Here is a 22,453-nt window from a genome sequence, read left to right as displayed (position 1 = left end):
GCTGTAGTCCAGCAACATCAGGGCTGTATTCTTAAAGCAATATTGCCCAATAAAACTTTCCCAGTTTTTTTCCTATAATTATGTTTTTTTGGCAACTGCTATAGATAACTGGGGGGGCAGTGGGACAGCATCATGGTCAGGTTTACAGCCCCTTTGATTGAATCTTCTGTAACCTAGGTGCTCACTATCTGTGTGCGTCTGTGTATCCTTGCAGTTGGTCAGTGTGTATCCGCTCCCAGTAGTTGTGGCTTCCTATAGAGATCTTTTGCCTGAAGCAATTAAACAGTTAAATAGAGCAGATATTGTTCTCAGTTACCCAGATACAGAGATAACGTTGCACTGAATACGGGAACAAACACCCTGCCCTCCAGTATAATTACATGGAAAGTGAAAGTAAAGTTCAGAGCAAGGGCTCAGCAACTCGCGTCAACACAAAGAAGACTTGGGGGGGGACATGGGGTCCCTGCGAGTGTGGGAGTCACCCCACTTCCTAATCTTGCTCCTACCGATCGCCTTCTCCCCCCAAGCCTCAGGTAAGGAGCAGATATTGACATTCATTAGCCAATCAGGGCACAGCTTGTTGCTGCATCGGGAGTGAATGTCCTGGTTTCCAATCTTATAGTAAATATTGTGCCTAAGGGCGGGAGTTTCAGTAAATATGAGTATGGTAAGTACAAGGGTGAGTGCAGAGAGAGGTATAGAAACCTGGGAAATTGCTTGTAAAGTATAGAGAATATAAATGGATCAAAAACATTGCTTATCCCTAATCCCAGCCAGGGGCAGGTCAAAAGGGAATAACCAGAGGGATATGATTATTAAAGGGAAACTAAACCCTGCGGCACAGCGCGGCTCAACCCAACGTTACTCAGCTGTTGCCGGACTACAAACCCCAGAATAATGTAACATATAATGAATTGTGAGGCATGCTGGGAGCTGTAGTCCAGCAACATCAGGGCTGTATTCTTAAAGCAATATTGCCCAATAAAACTGCATTAAAATGCAAGAAATCCCCCAATGAGAATCCCAGCTGATGTGAGTAAATCCGGCTCCCTGTTCTCTGTTCCTGCAATTGGAGTTGGGAGCAATAAGCACAGTTTCCCAGCACTGAACAAGTCTGTCCCTTTATCCCCATGTCTGATTCCTGTGCCATATAATGACGGGAAAATGCCATCATTATCTCTATATGTAAGGTACCAGTAAGGGGCCTGACACAGGGAATCAGCATTCTCATTGGTCACTTCTCCTGCATCTATAATGAAGGGAAAATGCCATCATTATCTCTATATGTAAGGTACCAGCAAGGGGCCTGACACAGGGAATCAGCATTCTCATTGGTCACTTCTCTTGCATCTATAATGAAGTTATCAGTAGAATTCTCATTGGGGAATTTTCTTGCATCTATAATTATGTTTTTGGCAACTTCTATAGCAACACTAGGGGGCGCAGTGGGACAGCATCATGGCTGGGTTTATATCCCCTTTAAAATTTTTCTCATTTCTTTCACCTTTTAGCTAATATTGAAATTACCACAGGTGGCGCCATTGTATCCCTAAGGAACCAAGATGTATTAATCCCGTGCAATATAACCCATTCCGACACCGCAAAACTCGATCTGAAAAAGCTCTCAGTCCAGTGGACCCTGACGCCCCCCAATGGAACGCAAGTTGATCTATATCTGTACGTGAGCAGGAACGTGACCCAAAACCGCCGTGGGTTAAACATATCTGAGACGGACCTTGAATTGGGCATCGCGGGATTCACCATAACTCAGATACAGTTCAGCGATGAAGGGGAATATACCTGCACTGTCACTTACACCCCTCAGAAGAAACACGGCGCCGTCACTGTGGAGGTGTCAGGTTAGTGCTTATCCTATTGTGCCGAGGGTATCTGTGCCGCAACCTGTGTGTCTGCCCCAGGCAGGAGTCAGCGGATTGGCTCATCAACACAGGCTGAGAATTAACCCAGCCAACCCGCAGCCAACCCGCAGCCAAACTGCAGCCAACCTGCAGCCAACCCGCAGCCAACCCGCAGCCAAACTGCACCCAACCCGCAGCCAAACTGCCCCCAACCCGCAGCCAAACTGCACCCAACCCGCAGCCAAACTGCACCCAACCCGCAGCCAAACTGCACCCAACCCGCAGCCAAACTGCACCCAACCCGCAGCCAAACTGCACCCAACCCGCAGCCAAACTGCACCCAACTCGCAGCCAAACTGCACCCAACCCACAGCCAACCCGTAGCCAACCCAGCCAACCCGCAGCCAACCCACAGCCAAACTGCACCCAACCCACAGCCAAACCGCAGCCAACCTGCAGCCAACCCAGCCAACCCGCAGCCAAACCGCAGCCAAACCGCAGCCAACCCAGCCAAACCGCAGCCAAACCGCAGCCAACCCAGCCAACCCGCAGCCAAAGCGCAGCCAACCCGCAGCCAAACCGCAGCCAACCCAGCCAAACCGCAGCCAAACCGCAGCCAACCCACAGCCAAACCGCAGCCAACCCAGCCAACCCGCAGCCAAAGCGCAGCCAACCCAGCCAACCCGCAGCCAAACCGCAGCCAACCCGCAGCCAAAGCGCAGCCAACCCGCAGCCAAACCGCAGCCAACCCAGCCAACCCGCAGCCAAAGCGCAGCCAACCCAGCCAACCCGCAGCCAACCCGCAGCCAACCCAGCTACGAAACATATTGGGATCAGCTGTATAGTGAGAATACCCAACCCAACCCGCAGCCAAACTGCACCCAACCCGCAGCCAAACTGCACCCAACTCGCAGCCAAACTGCACCCAACCCACAGCCAACCCGTAGCCAACCCAGCCAACCCGCAGCCAACCCATAGCCAAACTGCACCCAACCCACAGCCAAACCGCAGCCAACCTGCAGCCAACCCAGCCAACCCGCAGCCAAACCGCAGCCAACCCAGCCAACCCGCAGCCAAACCGCAGCCAACCCAGCCAACCCGCAGCCAAATCGCAGCCAACCCGCAGCCAACCCAGCCAACCCGCAGCCAAAGCGCAGCCAACCCGCAGCCAAACCGCAGCCAACCCAGCCAACCCGCAGCCAAAGCGCAGCCAACCCAGCCAACCCGCAGCCAAACCGCAGCCAACCCAGCCAACCCGCAGCCAAAGCGCAGCCAACCCGCAGCCAAACCGCAGCCAACCCAGCCAACCCGCAGCCAAACCGCAGCCAACCCAGCCAACCCGCAGCCAAACCGCAGCCAACCCAGCCAACCCGCAGCCAAAGCGCAGCCAACCCGCAGCCAAACCGCAGCCAACCCAGCCAACCCGCAGCCAAAGCGCAGCCAACCCAGCCAACCCGCAGCCAACCCGCAGCCAACCCAGCTACGAAACATATTGGGATCAGCTGTATAGTGAGAATACCCAACCCAACCCGCAGCCAAACTGCACCCAACCCGCAGCCAAACTGCACCCAACTCGCAGCCAAACTGCACCCAACCCACAGCCAACCCGTAGCCAACCCAGCCAACCCGCAGCCAACCCATAGCCAAACTGCACCCAACCCACAGCCAAACCGCAGCCAACCCAGCCAACCCGCAGCCAAACCGCAGCCAAACCGCAGCCAACCCAGCCAACCCGCAGCCAAACCGCAGCCAACCCAGCCAACCCGCAGCCAAATCGCAGCCAACCCGCAGCCAAACCGCAGCCAACCCAGCCAACCCGCAGCCAAAGCGCAGCCAACCCGCAGCCAAACCGCAGCCAACCCAGCCAACCCGCAGCCAACCCAGCTACGAAACATATTGGGATCAGCTGTATAGTGAGAATACCCAACCCAACCCGCAGCCAAACTGCACCCAACCCGCAGCCAAACTGCACCCAACTCGCAGCCAAACTGCACCCAACCCACAGCCAACCCGTAGCCAACCCAGCCAACCCGCAGCCAACCCATAGCCAAACTGCACCCAACCCACAGCCAAACCGCAGCCAACCCAGCCAACCCGCAGCCAAACCGCAGCCAAACCGCAGCCAACCCAGCCAACCCGCAGCCAAACCGCAGCCAACCCAGCCAACCCGCAGCCAAATCGCAGCCAACCCGCAGCCAAACCGCAGCCAACCCAGCCAACCCGCAGCCAAAGCGCAGCCAACCCGCAGCCAAACCGCAGCCAACCCAGCCAACCCGCAGCCAACCCAGCTACGAAACATATTGGGATCAGCTGTATAGTGAGAATACAGTTCAGCATAAATATCGTGAGGTGTAAAAATGACAATGTAATATACATTATACTGTATACACTAAATCCTGCTGCACTGCTCAACCACACTTTACTTGCTGGACTGGACTATAAACCCCAGTTGTAATTCTAAATGTCTTATTAAAGGGGAAAGTCTAAAATAGAATATCAGTAGAAATGCTGTATTTTGTATCCAGAACATAAACACAAACATTCTGAACTTACTGCACAAGCCCAGAGGCTGAGAAGCCTAATTACAGTAATGATTTATACTTTCCACAGGGGCCGCCATCTTGTTACTTTGTGAGACCCTCTTTTGTAAGATTTAGGGCACGCACATGCTCAGTGGGCTCTGGGCTGCTGTCAGGAGGCGGAGCTTAGGGAAGTCTCTGTTATTGCAGATTACGAATGCTCATTATCTAATTAACAAAATACTTAATAAGTAGGATTTATTTCTCTTCAGCTCAACCAATCACCACGTTGGAACCTCCGCACTTCGTTGCTATTGATCTTGGGACGGAGAAGACAATTTTGTGTGAAGCCAAAGGGTTTTACCCTGGGGCAATAAAACTCCAGTGGGTGAAGCATCTGGGCCCCTCCAGGCAGGAAGTGTTGGACGCAGGAACCTGTTTCCGGGACCCCGTATTGACCAGCGACGGAACTTTCAATGTAACAAGTCAGCTGACACTAAAGCCGTTACTTGGGGATAATGGAAATAATTATTCCTGTAGAATAAAGCACAAATCCGCTGAGCAACAACTAAACTTTACTCTCGTTGTAAAAGGTAAAAATAACTTGAAAAGGAAACTTTTTTTTTCACTTTCCGCCACCAAATAAAGCAATTCATCTTGTCCATTTCAAGTCCCCCAAGATTTTAAAGGGAAACTAAACCCTGCGGCACCGCGCGGCTCAACCCAACGTTACTCAGCTGTTACTGGACTACAAATCCCAGAATAATGTAACATATAATGAAGAGTGAGGCATGCTGGGAGCTGTAGTCCAGTAACATCAGGGTTGGATTCTTAAAGCAATATTGCCCAATAAATCTTTCCCAGCTCTCTAGGGCCCGCATTGGCAGAAATGCAAAAGAATCCCCCAATGAGAATCCCAGCTGATGTGAGTAAATCCGGCTCCCTGTTCTCTGTTCCTGCAATTGGAGTTGGGAGCAATAAGCACAGTTTCCCAGCACTGAACAAGTCTGTCCCTTTATCCCCATGTCTGATTCCTGTGCCATATAATGACGGGAAAATGCCATCATTATCTCTATATGTAAGGTACCAGCAAGGGGCCTGACACAGGGAATCAGCATTCTCATTGGTCACTTCTCCTGCATTTATAATGAAGTTTTGGGTCAGTAGAATTTTCATTGGGGAATTGGTTTCCATGTGTAATTATGTTTTTCATCAACTAGGGGGCGCAGCTTTACGTTTGGGTTTGGTTTCGGTTTAAAGAGCCAATAGAGTCCACCAAAAGACATGATGAAGCCTTCACCTCTGAATATATGACAATATATATGTACATTATGACAATTAATATCTTTTTTACTGATAATAAATGTTTCTAAATGTCATTTCAGAGCCAGGCGCCCCCATAGCGAGTGTCATTCTAGTTGCAGTACTTGTTGCAGTGATTGCGCTACTGGTTGGCCTCGGCTGCTTTCTAGTTAGAAAGAAAGGTAAGAAATAAGGTAAGGTACGAATGAAACGCATTTAACCTGAGATACGGTAAATAACATGTAAAGGGCAAGTAAAGGCTCTCCGGGGGGGGGCAGGTGAAACACCAGTCCTATGGGCCAGGCTGGGGAGCTTTATAGACAAAACAAATAGGTCGGGGTACATGACTGGACCTCCATTTTTATTTTCCTTTCCCAGGTAGTTATTGCCCACATACACAGTATAGAAATTCAGGGAATTCTTAGGGGCACTGCACGAGTAGCCGGCGGTAAAATATTGTCAACTTCTGTGTTCATGTGACAGTTTTTAAGGATCTGGATTCAGTTCGGCCAGGCACTTTGGCTGAATTAGGGTTGCCACCTGCCTGGTTTTGACCCAGATAGCCCGGTTTTGGAAGAGTTGTCCGGGTTGAAACCTCCTGCCTGGTTTAACTAATTAGGAAAACTGGGCAGAACTCACTAAGACTGACATGGTGATTGGGCAATCTCTGCGTCATAGCCCTGCTCATTGGCATCATGGCCCCACCTCTTCCCCGTCCTGTGATGTCACAGCCCGCCTCTCCCCTGCCCTATGACATCTCTGCCCGTCCCCTGCCTGGCGACAAACATCGGCGGAGGTGGCAACTGTAACCTAAATCCCGCTGAAAAAGGCCAAATCCTGGCCCAATCCCGAATCCTGCATTCAGTGCATCTCTAATAGCAATCTATATAAAGAACTGGAAATGTTACTTATTACATTGTTCAGGCCTGGGAGAAAGTAAGGGAGCGGTGGCCTTTGTGGCAGTGTTGGATACAAGCAAACAAGGCTTTTTGCTGCAGGCTGACATTGGGCTCCGGGCAGGGTTGCTACTGGAAAAAAAGCTATATGATGTATAGGAAGGCTGGTATTTTTTTTCAAGAATAGGTGGCTACCCCAGGCGGGGGCCGTGATTGGGTGCTAATTAGTGATGGGCGAAATGTTTCGCCAGGCATGGATTTGCGGCAAATTTCCGCGTTTCGCCATTAGCTGATTGTTGCGTGAAATGGATGAAAAAATTTGCTGCGGAAAAATTCGTTGCACATCCAAAAATTGTCGCCCGTGTCAAAAGAATAGTTGCGGGTGACAAAATAACAGCCGCGTGACAAAATAATAGCCGCGGGCGACGAAAGAATAGCCGCGCGACAAAAGAATAGCCGGGGACGACGAAAGAATAGCCGGAGGCGACAAAAGAATAGCCGCGGGCGACGAAAGAATAGCTGCGCGACAAAAGAATAGTCACGTGATGAAAGAATAGCCGCATGATGAAAGAATAGCCGTGCGACAAAAGAATAGCCGCTGGCGACAAAAGAATAGCCGCAGGCGACAAAAGAATAGCCGCGGGCGATGAAAGAATAGCTGCGCAACAAAAGAATAGTCACGTGATGAAAGAATAGCCGTGCGACAAAAGAATAGCCGCGGGCGACAAAAGAATAGCCACGGGCGACAAAAGAATAGCGCGTGATGAAAGAATAGCCGTGGGTGACAAAAGAATAGCCACGCAACAAAAGAATAGTCACGTGATGAAAGAATAGCCGTGCGACAAAAGAATAGCCGCAGGCGACAAAAGAATAGCCGCGGGCGACAAAAGAATAGCCGCGGGCGACGAAAGAATAGCTGCGCAACAAAAGAATAGTCACGTGATGAAAGAATAGCCGTGCGACAAAAGAATAGCCGCGGGCGACAAAAGAATAGCCACGGGCGACAAAAGAATAGCGCGTGATGAAAGAATAGCCGTGGGTGACAAAAGAATAGCCACGCAACAAAAGAATAGTCACGTGATGAAAGAATAGCCGTGCGACAAAAGAATAGCCGCAGGCGACAAAAGAATAGCCGCGGGCGACAAAAGAATAGCCGCGGGCGACAAAAGAATAGCGCGTGATGAAAGAATAGCCGTGGGTGACAAAAGAATAGCAGCGCAACAAAAGAATAGTCATGTGATGAAAGAATAGCTGTGGGCGACAAAAGAATAGCCGCGTGAAAAAAGAATAGCCGCGTGAAAAAAGAATAGCCGCGTGAAAAAAGAATAGCCGCGGGCGACAATTTTTTTTTGATGTGCGACATTTTCGCCGTTTCGTGAATTTTTCGGCGAAGCAAAACGGGACAGATTCGCTCATCACTAGCGCTAATCCAGAGAGGAACCCATGAGTTGTATGGGAACTGCTGAAATAATAATTCCACTTATATTCCAGATATTCCACTTGAACTTCATCTATTTATATTGTAGAAAAAGATTTTATTAGGGAAACTGAATGCGTAATACAATGCGACAGCAACATCCATAATAAACCCTGAAGACAATGTCAAAATCGGAGCAGAAATGAACTTTCCCCTGACAAAAAGTAAAGGACAGGTGACAGATGTGATTAATCTTTAGTTCAAATTAAAATGAAATTAAACCAAACCTAAAAGCAAATGACTGTATGTTGAAAATATTTTATTCGCCATGGCTGCACGTAAATCAGTTCAGTCTGCAGCAGGCATCTAAACTAATAGTTAATTAGAATATAGAAATGGAAAAAGCTAGCACCGTCCTCTCTAACTATGCACTTTCAGCTTGTAGCTGTCTACACTCCTATCTTAAGATTGTATGAAATGGAGTAAGAACACTGAGGTAATGTGCAACTGAAGTAAAATTGTACAAAAAAAAGGAGAAGAAATACAAGGAGACACCCAAACAGGTGGTCCCTGTCTAGACTTCAGAATTGCTGCACCGTTAACCCCAAAAAAGAAAGAGAAAAAAGGTGAAAATTATAATAGGCAATTCACTTGATCAAGTGTCATGGGACATTAAAACTTAACCTTTATTGGTAAAAATTAAAAGAGTAAAGTATATCTAGAAATAATCCCCATTAAAAATCGCCTGGGGTGATATTCAATTAAAGTACAAACTATGAGGTATTATAAGGCTGCTCAGAGTTAACCTGCCTCATTCAATTCATTAAATGTATCAGCTTAAAAAATAACTATTGTATCAAACACTCTCCACAATTCAAAAGCCCCGTAGAGGCAGCCAAGGAGAGATTGCAAAAACACCTGCAACAATTGTTGCAAGATTGTTGCCAAACAAGGAGAGCTCGAGTCCCGTTTCCTTATGAGCTATATTAACTGCTGGAACGGGGTAGGGGATTCAGACCTTGTGGTAGCTGTGTTAAAGTACAGAACTCTTTCAGCTATAGGCTACAAATTCGGCCGTTTTCTGTGCCCCCCACCCCACCATGAAATGAGTGCAGGTAGCTCAAAATTGCAGCTTAACCTCCCGTTTTTTTTAACATTGAGGCACCCCTGCTTACTAAAATGCACATCAGTCGTGCAGACAAATCAGCCCACCCTTCCAAACCCAGAGCCCCGCATCAACACCCGCTCCACCCCCCTTCAAGCCCGACGCGCGTTTCGCCCCTTCACGAGGAGCTTTGGCTGATTTGTCTGCACGACTGATGTGCATTTTAGTAAGCAGGGGTGCCTCAATGTTAAAAAAAACGGGAGGTTAAGCTGCAATTTTGAGCTACCTGCACTCATTTCATGGTGGGGTGGGGGGCACAGAAAACGGCCGAATTTGTAGCCTGTAGCTGAAAGAGTTCTGTACTTTAACACAGCTACCACGAGGTCTGAATCCCCTACCCCGTTCCAGCAGTTAATATAGCTCATAAGGAAACGGGACTCGAGCTCTCCTTGTTTGGCAACAATCTTGCAACAATTGTTGCAGGTGTTTTTGCAATCTCTCCTTGGCTGCCTCTACGGGGCTTTTGAATTGTGGAGAGTGTTTGATACAATAGTTATTTTTTAAGCTGATACATTTAATGAATTGAATGAGGCAGGTTAACTCTGAGCAGCCTTATAATACCTCATAGTTTGTACTTTAATTGAATATCACCCCAGGCGATTTTTAATGGGGATTATTTCTAGATATACTTTAATCTTTTAATTTTTACCAATAAAGGTTAAGTTTTAATGTCCCATGACACTTGATCAAGTGAATTGCCTATTATAATTTTCACCTTTTTTCTCTTTCTTTTTTGGGGTTAACGGTGCAGCAATTCTGAAGTCTAGACAGGGACCACCTGTTTGGGTGTCTCCTTGTATTTCTTCTCCTTTTTTTTAATAGTTAATTAGCCATGCAGGACGGGGATTCTATATGTATTAAAGGGGTGAGGTGGCCACCCTACTCTGTGTAAGTGACGTAACTGGGGGGATATAAGGTCACTGTTCTTCTTAGGTCATTGGATCCCACTGTGGGTTTATTTATAGGTATATTTACAGCCCTTATAAACAGATTTCTGTATGGATTATACACATACTGTATGGCTATATAATGATGCTGACAGGATCTCTTTATCACTGTGTGGACATTTTGGTTAAGGGCATTCCTACTGTTTTGCCATTTCTCTCATGATTCAATATCCTCTTCCTGTTTCCCACTTCCTGTTTATGCTGAAAGCAAATATGGAGCCTGTCAATCTTTCCTGCCATGTTATAATAAATGTACCAGAGGTTATTGGGCTTGTCCGGCTGCTTCACTTGTACTTACACAGCAGGACCATTTAACCCACAGATACCCAAGCAGTTTATCACAATCATAATGCACCATTTGTGTGCCGGTGCTGTTTATTATGTCGCACTAAAATGCACATAAAGTCTATTTTGTACCTGCCCTTTCCACGTACATTCTGGCTTCTGTTCTATGCAAGCAGTATAGTCATATTAGATGCAGGGTCAGACTGGGCCTGGTGGGCCCCGGCTCTAGTGGGCCCCGGCAGCCCAGACCCGACCCTTGAGACGCTCCCCCTGCTCCTGCCCCGACGCGTTATATTTACGCGCTTGGGGAAGGTCATCGGGTGGGGGGCCCTCGGGGGGGTATACTATGGGCGCGGGCCCCGGTGGGCCCTCCACACCCCAGTCCAACCCTGATTACATGTGGTATCCAACATTCTGATTAATAATTCCCATTTAAAAAAGTAACGGTAACATTAAAATTGTAGCCTCAGAACAAGAGATTTTTGGCTGCCGGGGTCAGTGACCCCCTCCTGACGTCTGACTAATGGAGAAGAAAAAGACATAAAAATCTACCAAAAAAAAATAGAAAATTAAGACCAATTGAAAAGTTTCCAAGGACATGACATTCTATAACACACTAAAATGTTACTCTAAACGGTAATATTTTACTGAAGAAGGGGGGGAAACACTTCGGGCTCTGTATATGGCAACATAGATGGAATCTTAGGGGCGTGTTTACTAAGATTAGAGATAAATATCACCGGTGATGTTGTCCATAGCAACAAATCAGATCTTTGCTTTTGATTGCTAACTTGTGGGTGACTTATTCTAACTAATTGCTGATTGGTTGCTATGGACAACATCACTGGTGATATTTATCTCCAGTCTTAGTAAACACACCCCATAGTGAATTTCATTTGTTTCCTATGTTTGTGCAGGTTTGATGGAAGCAAATATCATGTACGTTTGCCTTCTGGGTGTAACAATGCCCTTATCTTTATGCTACTGATATTGCTTACTACATGCGTAGCCACATCACCTGCCCATTTATTGTTTTATATTTGGAATAATATAATGATGGGTTAAAACCCAATCATATCTTGCCATTGTGTTTCTTTGAGAAATGACCCCCCTCGCTTTCCGTTCTGGCTCAGGATTCTAATTGCAGCAACATTTGTGCTTCTGAGACCTTCGTTGATCCATTGGACGTTACTTTTGTGATTTTTTTTCCCCATTTTCTGTACAATATATACCGTATATACTCGAGTATAAGCCGATGGGAATATAAGCCGAGGTACCTAATTTTACCTAAGAAAACTGGGAAAAATGTATTGACTCGAGTATAAGCCTAGGGTGGGAAATGCAGCCGCTACTGCTAAGTTTCATCAAAATAAATACCAATAAAATTACATTAATTGAGGCATCAGTGGGGTATATGTTTTTAAATATTTATTTCAAAGAAAAAGAGCAAACTAGCTCTGTAAGTGGAGAAGGGGGTCAACAAAAACAATAAGCACTGGAGGGTCTGGTTGTGGGGGGCCTAATTTGTACACAAAGGACAGAGGGTGCTAGTCTAGAGGGACCCATGGCACCCGACTCGAGTATAAGCCGAGGGTGACTTTTCAGCGCATTTTGGGTGCTGAAAAACTAGGCTTATACTCGAGTATATACAGTATATTAAACAGTAGGATCTTTACACCCCCACAGTATAAAAATGCACAAACCTGATTAAGAATTACCACAATTTTTTTTAAAAACAGGATCTGAATCTCTTTTCCTTCTCCAGCCACTTGTTTGGCACCAGATTGCATATTTATATCTCTGTCTAATTTGTAAATAAAATGTCTCAAATAATAAAGAATAAGTCTCGCTGGTCCCCGGTGGCTCCCTCTGTGGCACTAACACTGCAATTTACTGGTAACTAAATGGGTTTATTTGTTACAGAACCCCCCAAACTCTCTTCCATTACCGGAGCGGAACATTTGGTGCATATGAACGAGGCGACTCTCTCCTGCCAGATCTCTGGTTTCCGACCCAAACCCATCAGAATTACATTGTTTTTGAGAAGAAAAAGGGGAGAAGTGATGGAAATTTACTCCTGGGATTCTGAGGCCCAAACTGGTTCCGTTGCCCCAGTGGCGCATCACAGAGATGAGCAGAGTGTGGTTATTGCGCCAGAGAGAGAGGGGTTAATGGGAAATGGGAATGTGCAATATCTGCCCCCGGCACAGAGGGCGCTGCGAGTGGAAATGGTTCCTGTAATAACAACAAGTGAATATCGTATTTCCAACTGTCAGTGCACAATCCGTATAACCCCCGACATAGAGGCAGATGATGGGGCAGAACTGACAGTGCGAGTGTATCACATTACTCTGAGTGCCCCCATCTCTGTGTCCCATCGGCTGGATGTCAAGGGAGGTAAGTACACATGACTTTATTTGTTAATAAAGCTTATTTTGTGACAGTCCATTTTTCACTTAAAGTTTCCTGCTGAATTATGTTTAGTACAGGGGAATCCCTATGTGCCATAGTTTTATGGTATCTCTCTGTACAGGCTATGAGCAAACTTAGGGGGCTGTTCCTGCTGAATTGTGCTTAGTACAGGGGAATCCCTATGTGCCATAGTTTTATGGTATCTCTCTGTACAGGCTATGGGCAAACTTAGGGGGCTGTTCCTGCTGAATTGTGCTTAGTACAGGGGAATCCCTATGTGCCATAGTTTTATGGTATCTCTCTGTACAGGCTATGGGCAAACTTAGGGGGCTGTTCCTGCTGAATTGTGCTTAGTACAGGGGAATCCCTATGTGCCATAGTTTTATGGTATCTCTCTGTACAGGCTATGGGCAAACTTAGGGGGCTGTTCCAGCTGAATTGTGCTTAGTACAGGGGAATCCCTATGTGCCATAGTTTTATGGTATCTCTCTGTACAGGCTATGGGCAAACTTAGGGGGCTGTTCCTGCTGAATTGTGCTTAGTACAGGGGAATCCCTATGTGCCATAGTTTTATGGTATCTCTCTGTACACACACACACAGAACACTGAGGGCCCACTTGAGAGAGAGAGTCCAAGTTGGGTAAGTATGGAAGGTACTAGGTACCAGAGAGTAGACATGAAATATATACTGTAGGCGGGAGGTCCCCAACCTTTCTTACTCGGGAGCCACAATCAGATGTAGAAAGGCTTCAAGAGCAACACAAGCACCATAAAAGTTCATGGAGGAGCCAAATAAGGGCTGTGATTGGCTATTAGGGGCCTCTATGTACCCTATCAGCTTACAGGGGCTTTATTTGGTAGGAAATCTTGTTTTTATTCAACCAAAACTTGCCCCCAAGTCAGGAATTCAAAAATAACTCCCTGGTTTGGGGGCACTGAGAGCAACATCCAACATGTTGCCCCAGGGTTACTGGTTGGGGATCACTGGTGTAGGCCATTCTATTGATAGTGTGTTGAGGAGATAGTAAAGGTAGGTTGCCTGGAGTTCCCACTGCACAGACAGATGAAGTTACTGGGTTATTTACTTATTCTGGTACCTGCTAACGTGCCCACCAGAGAGCTTGGGGTTCATTGTTACCAAATGTAATTGGGCCTTCTCTGTGAGCAGAAATCATATTATATGAGGAGGCAGTGACCAATGTGAGTCTGAGAGCAACAAAAGCTCATTGTAGATCTCTATCCTGACAAGGAGATCTACTGTATGTCGGTCTACTCTAGATCCCCATGTAATGAGTTACTGTATAGCCAATGTCTCATTTCTAATGTTATTTTCCTTTATTACTACTAGTCAACCCAAAGATATCCAAAATCGTATCCCCGCTCCGTATCCTCCAGGGGGAATCCCTGACTCTGACCTGCCCCATCTATGGGTTCAAGCCAAAGCCGCTCTCTGTTACTTGGCTGAAAGTGGATTCGGGGGGTCGGGAAACAGAACTTCTGCGCTGGGATAAAGGTACATCCACCATCTGTGACCCAAGATATTTACATGAGCTGGCAGAATATGAAAAACAAGAGGGAGAAGAAGAAGATCATCTCAACTACTTCCTAAGCAACGTGACCCTGAAGCCCACAGTGAGGGGGGATCACGGGGCTCAGTACGTCTGTAGGACTCACCATTACGCCACAGAACATACAGCCGAGAAACGTATGGAAATGCAGGTTTTAGGTAAAGTCATTTTCTTTATATCTATATCTGTTTCTTTATTTCCCATGTTTATTCTGCTTTATCCTTATATATGGAACAAGCTCTGCTGGTAAGTTACATTGCAAAATACACTGACCCTTTTGTATTTAGCTCTCCCAGAGTTGGATCCCATACAGACATTATCAGAGGTTCTACCTGTGGGCAAAGAGACCACGTTATCCTGCACAATCCATTCCTTCCACCCAGAGCCCCTGGGAGTTTCCTGGTATAAGGGGGATGAGCTCTTGGCATCACACAATGACCCAATACTCCCTGATGCCAGCGGGTTGTTCCATGGTACCAGCCGTGCCACATACAGACCCAGTGTGAGGGACATTGGGAAGAGGTTCCGGTGTGAGGTCTCTCATGAGAGTCTCCAACATCCTAAATGTGTTTCCTGGGAACTGAAACATCTGGGTAAGTAGCACCGGGTCCAATCCGGGTCACGTTTCTCAGCCAATCTCCTCCCCTTCATTACTAGAGACTCTCTTGGTTCCCAGTCTATTGGCTCATAAAGTAAAAAAATATTCAATCTGCTTTTAATGCTCTACATTCCTGCGCTCCCCTCTATGTCTCTCCTCTCTATGTCTCTCCCCTCTATGTCTCTCCTCTCTATGTCTCTCCTCTCTATGTCTCTCCTCTCTATGTCTCTCCTCTCTATGTCTCTCCCCTCTATGTCTCTCCTCTCTATGTCTCTCCTCTCTATGTCTCTCCTCTCTATGTCTCTCCCCTCTATGTCTCTCCCCTCTATGTCTCTCCCCTCTATGTCTCTCCTCTCTATGTCTCTCCTCTCTATGTCTCTCCTCTCTATGTCTCTCCTCTCTATGTCTCTCCCCTCTATGTCTCTCCCCTCTATGTCTCTCCTCTCTATGTCTCTCCTCTCTATGTCTCTCCTCTCTATGTCTCTCCTCTCTATGTCTCTCCCCTCTATGTCTCTCCTCTCTATGTCTCTCCCCTCTATGTCTCTCCTCTCTATGTCTCTCCTCTCTATGTCTCTCCTCTCTATGTCTCTCCCCTCTATGTCTCTCCTCTCTATGTCTCTCCTCTCTATGTCTCTCCCCTCTATGTCTCTCCTCTCTATGTCTCTCCCCTCTCTCAGCCTCAGAGCAATTTGGATGAAATGATACAGGTTCTACAATCCCCATAATCCTCTGGTTTTTTTCCTGTTTACATGACAGTCTCTAAACCACTGATAAGTGAAATAGAGTGTAAGCCTGAGGTCCCTGAGTGCGACCAACCTGTCACATTATCCTGTACTGCCCGGGATTTCTACCCTGCAACCTGCTCAGTCCGTTGGTACCAGGGCCGGAAAACCATCTCTCCTGCAAACGATACAGAACCTGCCCAGCAGGACCCCGAGTCCGGACTGTTCTCTAAAACAACAGAAATGATATTTATTCCTACTATTAACCAACATGGGGCAGAATACCACGTGGAGATCACACATTCCATGGAGATGACCATAAGGACATATCATTTAAAGCTAAAAGGTATTTACATAGAGAGACATCTTGAGTGAGACATCCTTGCTGAGCGAGACAGTAGAGCAGCAGATCAGGTCAAGCTTGAGACAGGTGAAAGGAGTCAAAGGGCTGTAATAAAAACATTTTTGTAAGGTCAGTACATTTAAAAACATCAAAAACAACACCCTATAGATCAGCAAGTCAGAGGTTCAGCCTTTTATGTGATGTTAGCCGTGATGCTGCCCCACTGCGCCCCCTAGTGTTGCTATAGAAGTTGACAAAAAACATCATTATAGATGCAAGAAAATTCCCCAATGAGAATTCTACTGATAAATAACTTCATTATAAATGCAGGAGAAGTGACCAATGAGAATGCTGATTCCCTGTGTCAGGCCCCTTGCTGGTACCTTACATATAGAGATAATGATGGCATTTTCCCCTCATTATATGGCACAGGAATCAGACATGGGGATAAAGGGACAGACTTGTTCAGTGCTGGGAAACTGTGCTTATTGCTCCCAACTCCAATTGCAGGAACAGAGAACAGGGAGCCGGATTTACTCACATCAGCTGGGATTCTCATTGGGGGATTTCTTGCATTTTAATGGGGGAAAGTTTTATTGGGCAATATTGCTTTAAGAATACAGCCCTGATGTTGCTGGACTACAGCTCCCAGCATGCCTCACCCTTCATTATATGTTACATTATTCTGGGATTTGTAGTCCGGCAACAGCCGAGTAACGTTGGGTTGAGCCGCGCTGTGCCGCAGGGTTTAGTTTCCCTTTAATGCCATTGTGATTATCCCTAAACACCAAGTTGGACACTTGGTTGAAGCTGCATATTTTGGTCACAGCTTTGGCTGAATATGGGGGTTTGTATATTGGGAAGTCGTATTTAGAAATTTTAATTTAATACAACACTTATTTCTTTTCAGGGTTCCCAGATATCAAAGACATCACTTGCAATACAAATCCCCCAATATACGGGAAACCACTAACACTAAGCTGTGAGGTGATTGGCTGCGATATTTGTGATGTCACAGCAGAATGGCGAGTAAGTGGGGAACCAATTGAGAGAGAAATGAGAAACACTGAAATAAACCAGAATTCTGTCTCATTCATCCTCACACTAACACCTACAGCAGAGCATTGTGGGAAAGTTGTCAGCTGTTGGGTAAAGCGACGGGATCTGCAACATCCGCTGAAAAAAAATTATCTTCTAAAATTACCAGGTAAGTAATACGCTAACGGTGGTGGTTATTGTTGTTGTTGTTGTTGTTACCCCTTATTGGGGCAGAACAGCCCTATTGAGTTTATTTCATGGTTAAATGATCCCCTTTTCTCTGTAATAATAAAACAGTACCTGTACTTGATCCCAACTAAGATATAATTACCCCTTATTGGGGCAGAACAGCCCTATTGGGTTTATTTCATGGTTAAATGATTCCCTTTTCTCTGTAATAATAAAACAGTACCTGTACTTGATCCCAACTAAGATATAATTACCCCTTATTGGGGGCAGAACAATCCTATTGGGTTTATTTAATGGTTAAATGATTCCCTTTTCTCTGTAATAATAAAACAGTACCTGTACTTGATCCCAACTAAGATATAATTACCCCTTATTGGGGCAGAACAGCCCTATTGGGTTTATTTCATGGTTAAATGATTCCCTTTTCTCTGTAATAATAAAACAGTACCTGTACTTGATCCCAACTAAGATATAATTACCCCTTATTGGGGCAGAACAGCCCTATTGGGTTTATTTAATGGTTAAATGATTCCCTTTTCTCTGTAATAATAAAACAGTACCTGTACTTGTTCCCAACTAAGATATAATTACCCCTTATTGGGGCAGAACAGCCCTATTGGGTTTATTTAATGGTTAAATGATTCCCTTTTCTCTGTAATAATAAAACAGTACCTGTACTTGATCCCAACTAAGATATAATTACCCCTTATTGGGGCAGAACAGCCCTATTGGGTTTATTTCATGGTTAAATGATTCCCTTTTCTCTGTAATAATAAAACAGTACCTGTACTTGATCCCAACTAAGATATAATTACCCCTTATTGGGGCAGAACAGCCCTATTGGGTTTATTTCATGGTTAAATGATTCCCTTTTCTCTGTAATAATAAAACAGTACCTGTACTTGATCCCAACTAAGATATAATTACCCCTTATTGGGGCAGAACAGCCCTATTGGGTTTATTTCATGGTTAAATGATTCCCTTTTCTCTGTAATAATAAAACAGTACCTGTACTTGTTCCCAACTAAGATATAATTACCCCTTATTGGGGCAGAACAGCCCTATTGGGTTTATTTAATGGTTAAATGATTCCCTTTTCTCTGTAATAATAAAACAGTACCTGTACTTGATCCCAACTAAGATATAATTACCCCTTATTGGGGCAGAACAGCCCTATTGGGTTTATTTCATGGTTAAATGATTCCCTTTTCTCTGTAATAATAAAACAGTACCTGTACTTGATCCCAACTAAGATATAATTACCCCTTATTGGGGCAGAACAGCCCTATTGGGTTTATTTCATGGTTAAATGATTCCCTTTTCTCTGGCCAAATAATTCACTCATCACTATTCAAACCCACGAGCCAATAGCAGGCAGCCTACAAATACCCATATTTATATGATATAGGGCTCATTCTAGTGGCGCTAAAGGGTAATCTTGTTGTTGCAGATGTGCCCCCGACCCTATCGGAGATCACGGCGTTCCCAAAAGATCCACCAATTAACAAAGTAGCCGACTTTACAATAACCATCTCTGGTTTCTCCCAGAGGAAAGTGGAGGTGAAATGGTTCAAGTCTGGGGAGCCGCTCACAGAGCAGGTTGTGACTTCAGAGCCGCAAGTCGGAGAGGACGGACTGTATTCCTGTAACAGCACCGTGAGATTCCCACCAACCAGCAACGAGCTCATTCAATGTGAAGTGGTGACCAACAAGGGAAAATACACCAAACAGTTTCAGTGTAAATCAAGACGTAAGTAGTTGATGTGTGCGGAAAAGAAGTCAAGTTGGCAGAATATTTCCTCTTTAAAGGACAACTAAAGTCTAAAAAAGAAAATCATTAGAAATGCTGTATTTTATATACTGAACATAAACATAAACATTCTGAACTTACTGCACAAGCCCAGAGGCTGAGAAGCCTAATTACAGTAATGATTTATGCTTTCAAAGTTGTCCACAGGGGGCTGCCATCTTGTTACTTTGTTATACCATCTTCTATAAGATCTGGCTCCTGCACATGCTCAGTTTGCTCTGGGCTGCTGTTGGGAGGCGGAGCTTAGGGAATGTAGTAAATTATCAAAACAACAGCACAGAGCCAGTGGCTGCATTAATATGCAAAAGAATCCCCCAATGAGAATCCCAGCTGATGTGAGTAAATCCGGCTCCCTGTTCTCTGTTCCTGCAATTGGAGTTGGGAGCAATAAGCACAGTTTCCCAGCACTGAACAAGTCTGTCCCTTTATCCCCATGTCTGATTCCTGTGCCATATAATGACGGGAAAAATGATGTAATTATCTCTATATGTAAGATAATATCAAAATGGCTGATATAGTGCTGGGAATCTAATCAGCATTCTCATTGGTCAATGCTCTTGTGTATATTTTTTTCTTCAACCCCCATAGAGAACTAGATGAAACCTACAAATGATCCCATTGGCTCAGAGACACAGGTGCATCATGGGTACAGGTACATATAAACTAGCGCTGCCCTATTACACACACTGTATTACAGGATATCAATACAAACAAGCTTTAGCTCAGTATTTAGACATAACTTGTTTACAACAGACTCACAAATATTCCCATATCCCCATCCCCCAAAATATCAGCTCAGGAGATAATTGGGGCTTTTTCTAAGCAAAACACATTCTGAATTCTCTCCTTCTATAAATGACTCTCTCTAACACTCACATTACACTGACCAAAGCAAAGGGTTGCTGAGCAGCCTGGGGGTTCCATACAGACGGGGGGTGCCATACAGACATATCATGTTGTTCTGCCTATACACCTACTGGCACAGTTTGGCCTCTCCCCGTGTGTAATGCACACACACCCCCATGCAACTGCTTCATAATCACTTTGTGAGAAGTTATTGCTTTTTATCCCCACAACAATAATGCTCTGTACATTGGGGAGACCATAAGGTGCATATGCAAATCAGTATATTATATACAGGGAAACACTTATTCCAAGAGAATGTGTTTATTATAAGCAAAGTCACTGGAACTTTTGTCACAGCTTCTCCCTATATTTCCAACCTTTGTAACTTATATTTGTTACACAGCTCAGTATTTGGGGTCATTACAAGGGGGAAAGAAAAGTCCCACAATAAGGATTCAGCTAAAGTCTCTCCCCAAGCTCAAAGTGCCAGACAGGACTGTGATTGGTTGGCCTGTATGCATGTAGGGAACAGGCAGAGACTAGAGCAAGCAGGCAGGGGAAAGAAGAATATTGTGAGTCGCTCCCTAAGCTCAGTGACATCAGCCAAGAGCAGACTGAGCATGTGCAGTAGTTGGGCAAAAGATGGAGAGCTACTGTGGGCATCTTCAGGGGCATGGGGCTTTATTTCTATAGTGCCGTTGGGCCTCAGTGCTTCTCAATAACAAATGAAACACTTTCTTGATGGAACCAATTCACCCATGGTTGGTGCCGATCTGATGGAAACAGGTATCACTCACATCACAGTTACATCAAATACTTTCATCCATTGGATGTGACTGTTGCTTTTCAGCTGTACAACACCCAGAGGTAGAACCCACCGCGTTGGTCAAACAATCTCCCCGTGGGTATCACTCCAGGATCCACTATCCCTGAGCCCCACCATTGAGCCCCTATACTGGCAGCCCCGACCCCACAGGGTATTAACCCTTCCTGGACATTTTAGCATCTTTCCAATATACATTCATTTAAAATTAACCCTAAAGGTGCTTTTGGTTGACCAAAGTCCATCAAGTTCGACTTACTTTGGTGAGATTTAGACAAGGGGCTCATTTACTTTGCTGCAATGAGTTTTGTTCTATGAGCCCCTTTCTCACGTTAGTGATAGACGTTTGTGTATAAACGAAGCTGCTGATAAAGAGAATTTGCTGAAATGTTTCCCCCCTTTGCTAATTAATTTGTTTCTTTCCAACAAAGGATTTGCCCGACTTTCACTGGAACCTTCAACACTTTAAATAAACAAGAGGCGCCTATAAGGTTTAAAGGGAAACTAACTGCCCCTGAAGTAGGATCGAGGGAAACGTGTCCTCCATAAAGGCAGATGCACTGAGTTACCCCGTTGCTATGGCTCCCTATTGCTTACAAAGGCTGGGCAGTGCCAACTTCCCATGGAGGGACCAGATGCGCAGACACTGAAGCCTGAAGCCAAGTGTATTTGTTACTTGTACTTTCATTTTTACCCTTTGTTACTCTCCAAACCTACAGCATAAAATGGCTGCAAAGGGATTTATAAAACAAGGGCATTTCTGGGGACAAAAATGTTTTGAAAAAGAAATGTAAAAAATTACAGTAACTGCCCCTGAGTCCACTTGCTGTTGGGTGGGGGGTTCACACCGACCCCCCCGACTGTTTACATAGGGGCAGAATGTATGTGCCACACAGCCCTATGCGCAGCACTTGTCGGAAAACAGGGCATTTTATTTCAGGAAACACATTTTCCAATTGGGGCATTTATCTGACTTTGTGAGTTTTGTGAATGTGATTGGGAAATTAGATTGTTAGCTCCTCTGTGAGTGATAAACTATCCCTCTGTAAATGTGTGGGGGTGTATCGGTAATAGATAAAGGATAATAATGGCTCAGTGAGTAGCACTACCTTACATATATACTAACACATGCATGTTCTCTGGGACTTTAAACCATTTCAATTGTTAGCTCTTGTTGCATTTTATTATTGGAGCACCTCTATTGTGTTTTTTGGGGGGGGTGTTGGCTAAAAAATAACTGAGGCCTTTGGCTTAGAAGGAGGAATGCTAACATAAATGAACACTATATTATTTCTTTTGGCATGGCAGATGGTTAAAGGTACTGTGCGCTTTAGAATGAATGTCTAAAATAGAATATAATTGAAAATGCTGTATTTTGTATACAGAACATAAACATAAATGTTCTGAACTTACTGCCCAAGTGCAGAGGTTATAAAGCCTAATTAAATTAAAGATTTAGGCTTTCAAAGTTTTCCACAGGGGCCGCCAGCTGCCATCAAACCAAATCCGGCTCCCTGTTCTCTGTTCCTGCAATTGGAGTTGGGAGCAATAAGCACAGTTTCCCAGCACTGAACAAGTCTGTCCCTTTATCCCCATGTCTGATTCCTGTGCCATATAATGACGGGAAAATTATGTAATTATTTCTATATGTAAGATAATATCTGAATAGCTGACATAGTGCTGGGAATCTAATCAGAATTCTCATTGGTCAATT

The 22,453-nt window shown here is 45.2% G+C and overlaps 1 protein-coding gene across 1 annotated transcript; it reads left to right on the top strand.

Moving 5' to 3' along the window:
• The first annotated feature begins 422 nt into the window (after positions 1 to 422).
• Positions 423 to 22,098, top strand: LOC105945667. Its single transcript, XM_031900345.1, has 11 exons — positions 423 to 533; positions 1,512 to 1,859; positions 4,651 to 4,971; positions 5,764 to 5,862; positions 12,314 to 12,787; positions 14,151 to 14,528; positions 14,658 to 14,963; positions 15,725 to 16,036; positions 16,944 to 17,240; positions 18,711 to 19,010; positions 21,171 to 22,098. The coding sequence occupies exons 1-11, from the start codon at positions 455 to 457 to the stop codon at positions 21,206 to 21,208; spliced, it is 2,952 nt and encodes a 983-aa protein (XP_031756205.1). The 5' UTR covers positions 423 to 454; the 3' UTR covers positions 21,209 to 22,098.
• Positions 22,099 to 22,453: the final 355 nt, after the last annotated feature.

The sequence above is a fragment of the Xenopus tropicalis genome, chromosome 4 (genome assembly GCF_000004195.4).
Source record: "Xenopus tropicalis strain Nigerian chromosome 4, UCB_Xtro_10.0, whole genome shotgun sequence".
Classification (NCBI taxonomy): Eukaryota; Metazoa; Chordata; class Amphibia; order Anura; family Pipidae; genus Xenopus; species Xenopus tropicalis.
The sequence above is the reverse complement of the archived record's forward strand: the minus strand, read 5'-3'. Positions and strand labels throughout refer to the sequence as shown.

Excerpts from the sequence above, each read along its gene's own strand:
- LOC105945667 (XM_031900345.1), top strand. The coding sequence starts at position 455 with ATGGGGTCCCTGCGAGTGTGGGAGTCACCCCACTTCCTAATCTTGCTC. Across the intron at positions 5,863-12,313 it reads CTTTCTAGTTAGAAAGAAAG|AACCCCCCAAACTCTCTTCC; the intron begins GTAAGAAATAAG and ends TATTTGTTACAG. Across the intron at positions 12,788-14,150 it reads TCGGCTGGATGTCAAGGGAG|TCAACCCAAAGATATCCAAA; the intron begins GTAAGTACACAT and ends TATTACTACTAG.